We start from the raw sequence: 6,000 nt of genomic DNA, 5'->3' as shown, positions 1-6,000 counted from the left end.
TTTATGGGAAGTGTGGTCTTAATTTATTGAAATACTACACATCACAGAGGCTGACAATAATTAGGACAATGGTCTTAATTTCTTTATGGCAATTGTACTCGGGCAACATTTAATTGACAGCAATATTTCACATAACATAAAATGCACAAATATTTTCTATTACCTTTCACACTGACACTTACCTCTCCCCCAAAATAAAAAATATACAAATTAGATCTTTTATCACTCCATGTATCCATTCAACCCAATGGCCAGAGAAGCAATGGCCTCAATTTTGCAAAAGAGCGTTTCCTTTGTGGGGCTCACACTGCCATCTAATGTGTACATTTGGTATTCCAGGAGTCAGGTTAGAGCAGTGGTTCCCAAACGTTTTCTCATCAAGGACCCCTAAACTGACACAAATTAGACCCCATTTGATAAGATTTTGTCCCAGGGTCCCCTGACAGGATTTTTTGCTTTTAGATGTTTTATTACAGAAAGTGTTTGAAACCCATGACATAAATATTCATACATTTGGTTATTGTGTAACTTATGAATGAAATTAAAGTGAAAATAAATTATTCCCCTTTTTGCTGGGGACCCCCTGGAACTCCTTTAAGGACCCCTGGGGGGTTCCCAGACCCCACTTTGAAAGTCACCGGGTTAGAGGACAGTCAGTGTAGTTGTTGTCAGTGGGTATTGAATAAATGGGGTGATACAGTATAAAACTAAGAAAGCACAGTATATAGTCTGGTTCTTTCTAATGCTTATACATTCTTCTTAGACATTTTATTGGTTTTGCTTATTTTTACATCAGAATAAATATTTTCTGACAATAAATCCAAATGTCAACTCAAATATTTGGAGAGAGAAATATACCCGATGGATTTCCGACCTGGGTGAAATAATAACAAAACATTTTCCTGGCTAATTTTAGTAGACTTCAGATGGGTGTGAGAAACAGGCAAGATAGAGCTAATTTCTTTTCTTCTAATGTATCATTTGACCCAGATCTGTTGGGATCCAGTCTCTCTACTTGGTGATAACCTCTGTGTCCACATCTTCAGAGCGGGACACCACTCTTCCATCAACAATCTCCTCGATCACCACCCTCGTCCTCTGGGTTATGACCGGTTTAGCTGCAGACAAAATCAAAACAAAGTTTAATTTGTGGTACATATACATTTTGTGGTCCATTTTTTTACAAGCAAAGAGCAAAAAAATACAGAGGTGATGTGAACTTACCTTTTTCTATGACTAGATTTCCCCTAGAAGACAGACAAAAAGTTACAATTAATACGATAAGATTATACAGTTGTTGAAAGAAAAGTTGGACATTTTGGGAATTAGCCTTGTTCCCTTTTCTTAATGAGATCTAGATGAGAAGACCGACACCCCCCTTATTTCTGTATGCCTGATATGATGCTTAGCTTGAGACAACACAGGTAAGAAATGCCTACCAGCCCCTCTAAAGCTCACTAATTAACACCTTTTAATAATAGGTTATTTAGTGAGCTTTAAATGTGCTGGATTTTGTCACCTTTGGACAGAGCCAGGCTAGCCAGTCTTTATGCTAAGCTAAGCTAACTGTCTCTGAGCTGTAAATACAAATATGAGGGTCTTACTCTCAATAAGGGGTATTTAATATGCCTGTCTTACTCGAGTCCCGCTACAGTTAAATCATGCATCATGCAAGTTGGACTTTTTGTGACAAACGTATCACTTACTCCTCTCCATCCAGCAGTCTTCTGTACTCGGCGATCTCCATCTCCAGCCTGGTCTTGATATCGAGCAGCACCTGGTATTCAGTGGCCTGCCTCTCGATGTCCCCCCTCATGTTTTTGAGATCCTCCTCCAGGTTGTTGACCGTGGACTGGAGCTGGCTCATCTGCTGGGAGTAGCGGCACTCGGTCTCTCCCAGCAGGTCCTCCAAGTTAGCTTTCTGCATGGGAGAAAAACACACACAAGGAGATAAGAGAGTTTACTGAGCGCCAATTACTTGTTTTCTAACCCCTCTTACCACTTAAGTTGCCTCAGGCGGGGAAAAAAAGTGGTTACAGACAGGTTACAGACAGGTTTACTGACTTACTGTCTATCTATAGTGTGTACAGTCAGACATGTTGTAAAATAGGCTACTGTGGTATGCACACGTCAGAGATGACAGACTTGATGTTGAGCAACGCAACAGGTCAAAGAGATTGACGTTGTATTGTGGGTAAAAGTGATGTGCATGAAATGTGTATTGCAGTATATGAATTACCAGGCTGAGCTGGGACCGCAGCTCAATCTGCAGGGCGTCCAGGGTCCTCTTGAGCTCATTGATCTCAGTTCGGGAGGTCTGGAGGGTCTCTGTGCTGGATGCCACCTGCTTGTTCAGTTCGTCAAACTGGAAGACATGAAATTGGACACGAAAATTGTCAAAACGCTATTTTGATATTTAGGACACGCCTTCGGTTAAATGCAGGAATGAGATGAGATGATATGAACATAATATATAGTCTCGTTCCCCTCACCTTGCCCTGGTGCCACGCCTCCATTTCGCGGCGGTTCTTGTCAGCGATGCCCTCATACTGACTTCTGATCTCTTGCATGGTCCTGGACATGTCAGCCTGAGGCTTGGCGTCCACCTCCACGTTGACACAGCTGGCAGAAACTTGGCCACGCATGGCCGCCATCTCCTACAGGCGGCACAACAGAGTCAAAGGTCAGGTTGAGGTCAAAGATAAAACACATGAAGCTTATGTTAGCAAGCGTTAGCAAACTTTAAATGGATAGTGTGATTGATATTACTAAGTCACTTCTCTAACTTTATCACTCTTTTTACTTGACCTGCTGTTTCACTACATTTTAGAATTTACCATTCTGTAGATTCCGCTTATGGCCACCAGTGGCTGCTGTTCAGCAAATGTTACAATGCAATGCAATATCAATGCAAAGGTGCTCTAAATTATTAACCCTGATTAGATGTATCTATGTATCTTTCACATTGATGATCATTTAGAAGAGCTTTTTTTAGCATCTAACATCTGAGACGTCTTGTTATCAGCGCCTTGGTACACAACCTGAAGGCACAGAAGACAATCCAAACCAGTTTTACCTGTTGTTTGTAATGGCAAAAGATAACATTGGGAGGCAAATATTTGACTAACCGTCTCAAGACAAACTATTTTAATTTTGCTTTTACCCTCTGCTCTCAAACTAGGAGGAATGGATCACTCATATTTCCTTAAATAAACTATCTTCACTCTGAACAAGATTCATGTTTTGTTATGTAGATCAGAGGATTAGACGTCTGAGCTCACTGGTGTGATGGTGTGATGCTATTCCGAACACTCACCTCTTCGTGGTTCTTCTTCAGGTAGACCAGCTCCTCCTTCAGGCCCTCCACCTGCATCTCCAGCTCGGACCGGGCCATGGTTAGGTCATCCAGAACCTTGCGCAGTCCGCCGATGTCCGCCTCCACCGACATGCGCAGTGCCATCTCGTTCTCAAACCTGTCCAGAAAAAAGGCACAGAGGTTCACGTTGCTGCACCCTCCCAATTGGTTGTTAACACCAACAACAAAAAAAAGACAAGATGAAGCTCCAACAAAACCAGTTCAACCAGTTGTGCCACTCCGTTGACCGTTACACCTCTGTGACAATATGTCCACATAGCCTGGAACTACTGAACAAACACGGTGTCGTGTTAAAAAATGCTGCAGGTTATTGCATCTGTCATGTTCCAGCCATCTGGCATTATAAACCATAGTAACGCTAATTAGGTTCTGATAACTTTAACCTTTTCCACTCACTTGATTCTGAAATCCTCTGCTGCCAGTCTGGCGTTGTCAATCTGCAGCATCAGCCTGGCATTGTCCTGTGTGGCAACACTGATCTAAAAAAGAAAAGAAGAGAAGCATTGTCAGTAGTTTCTCATCCACATATGCTGTAATACAACTGCAAAAGGTGTGTCAGCAATTCATTATCTAAAGTAGATTGAGGGCTGGCAGGGTTTTGTTGATCAGAGAAATTGTTTTCTTTACGCCTGACTTACATTCCCCTGTAATTGCTTTAAATGTGGATGGCATTTTACAATGATCACATTCGCTCATTACGTGTTAAAGGTCAGGAATAATTAGCTTTGGTTAATTAGCTTTGTTCTTTCTGACATCCAGTATGTCATATACTGTATGTTGTCCTGATATTTTATAATAACTGAGAATCATACTGGTGACTAGAATTTAATATGAGTCAACATACAGTAAGTTAACTCATTATGGTGAGAAAATATGAAATAAGAAATAAAATATTTTCTCTAAGGGGCTTTTATTCTAATCTGAGTCATCTGAGAATGAAGCTAAAACATATTTCAAATGAGGAAATTATTCATCATTATTGTGTGGTTGTTTAAGAGTAGTAGTATAATTATAACTAGTGTAAAGGTTTTGTTATTATTTAAGATTAGTTGAATCGAGAAACAACATATTAATTACAACAATGGTTTGGTGGTCTGTTTGGAGATGGAGAAAAGCACTAAACATCATTATTATTTATAGGTTATGGTTATGGTTATGGTATTAACATAATGTTACAGTAGTAGTAGCAGGAGGCAGCCTACCTTTCTGCGCAGGTCGTTGATGATGGCCTCGTACTTGCTGTAGTCCCTGACGGTGGGGGTCTGCTTCTCGTACCACTCCCGGATCTGAAGCTCCAGCTTGGCGTTGGCGGACTCCAGAGAGCGCACCTTGTCCAGGTAGTTGGCCAGACGGTCGTTGAGGTTCTGCATGGTGAACTTCTCGTTGCCCGACACAGCGAAATTGTTCCCGGCGAGTCCACCTCCGCCGCCTCCCATAGCAGATGCCAGGTCAAAGCCGGCTCCTAAGCTGTTGGAGGCGTAGGACACCCGGACACTTTGACCTCCTGCACCGCCATACACGCTCCGCGAGGAGCGCTTCGTCATGGGCAGAGAGGACATGGAAGAGGAGGAAAACCCGGAGCGATACATGTTCATGGAGACTGGTCTTCTGACTCAGGTGCAGCGTTCACTGAATTTTGTCAAAGCTCACTGGAGGAGACGGAGGAGGAGATGGTGCTGAGGTGGCCTGGAGGAGCGTTTTATAGCTTCCTCCCTGCAGGTGGGAGCGGCCACAGGTGCATACTGGGAAAGATGCTGCTACACAGGTGTGTCCACACAGGGCGTGGTGGGTTGGCATTCAGCTTACCTGCCCGATCTATAACGGCTGTCAGGACTCACAGGCGTGGGAGCTATTGTTCATTCAACTTGTCACTTTGAATTACACCAACTAAATCTGATCCTTTAATCTCACGTGGAAATATTGGATTAAGAAACTTTTGTATTTACTATTAAATCGCCTACCACGAACTAATCATAGATTATAAAGTTATTAGTGATGTATGTGATGAATCACACCAGCCCTACGACAAATCGGGCCAGGGGCGTAAAGTGGGGGGCAATAGCCACTTCCTCCCCCCCTTCTTCCAGCACCCTTTGAACTCAGACTTCATTTTTGATCTCAAATACACACCTGTAGAGTTTTGTGACACCAAATCAGGCCCAGGGTCCTGCCTCCAACATATCCAGTATCCACTTCTCTTTATACACACATGGCTATAGAGAGGTGAAGTCCCGCCCCTTCCGGTGGACCACAGTGGGACCTTATTTCGGAAAAAATTAAGAAATGTAGTCAACGGAGAGAGATAAATATTTTTTTGATCCCGTTTGAATTGCTCCATGAATCACACAGATGATGTTTGTCAGTTTAAAAGATAATTTTGCAAGTCAAGAAAGTCTCAGTTTGTAGTGAAACTGTTGAAGTATCAGACTGTGAAAATACGTAATTAGGAAGACGACACGTAAGTGACGTCTCTCTCTGAAGCTACGATGCCTGTGTGTTTCCTACTGGGATGAACTCACACCACCAACAGGTCTGATCCTTCTTTCTCTTCCCGGCTGATAAAAAGAGTTGCTGGATAAAACCGTAGGCGCAGTTTGAACTTTAAAAAAAAATAAATCTAGAGA

The 6,000-nt window shown here is 42.5% G+C and overlaps 1 protein-coding gene across 2 annotated transcripts; it reads right to left on the bottom strand.

Moving 5' to 3' along the window:
• LOC141763406 (keratin, type I cytoskeletal 19-like) lies at positions 1–5,073 on the bottom strand. 2 transcript variants are annotated; one of them, XM_074627912.1, is made up of 8 exons: positions 4,579–5,071; positions 3,773–3,855; positions 3,317–3,473; positions 2,493–2,657; positions 2,240–2,365; positions 1,707–1,921; positions 1,225–1,247; positions 1–1,118 (listed from the first exon to the last, which is right to left on the bottom strand). In XM_074627912.1, the coding sequence occupies exons 1-8, from the start codon at positions 4,969–4,971 to the stop codon at positions 1,012–1,014; spliced, it is 1,269 nt and encodes a 422-aa protein (XP_074484013.1). In that variant the 5' UTR covers positions 4,972–5,071; the 3' UTR covers positions 1–1,011. The 2 variants fall into 2 exon arrangements, with proteins under 2 accessions (XP_074484013.1, XP_074484014.1); XM_074627913.1 differs by lacking the exon at positions 1,225–1,247 and having other exon boundaries at positions 1,682–1,921; positions 4,579–5,073.
• Positions 5,074–6,000: the final 927 nt, after the last annotated feature.

This window comes from Sebastes fasciatus, chromosome 3 (genome assembly GCF_043250625.1).
Source record: "Sebastes fasciatus isolate fSebFas1 chromosome 3, fSebFas1.pri, whole genome shotgun sequence".
Lineage (NCBI taxonomy): Eukaryota > Metazoa > Chordata > Actinopteri > Perciformes > Sebastidae > Sebastes > Sebastes fasciatus.
This window is presented reverse-complemented; position numbering and strand designations above follow the sequence as displayed.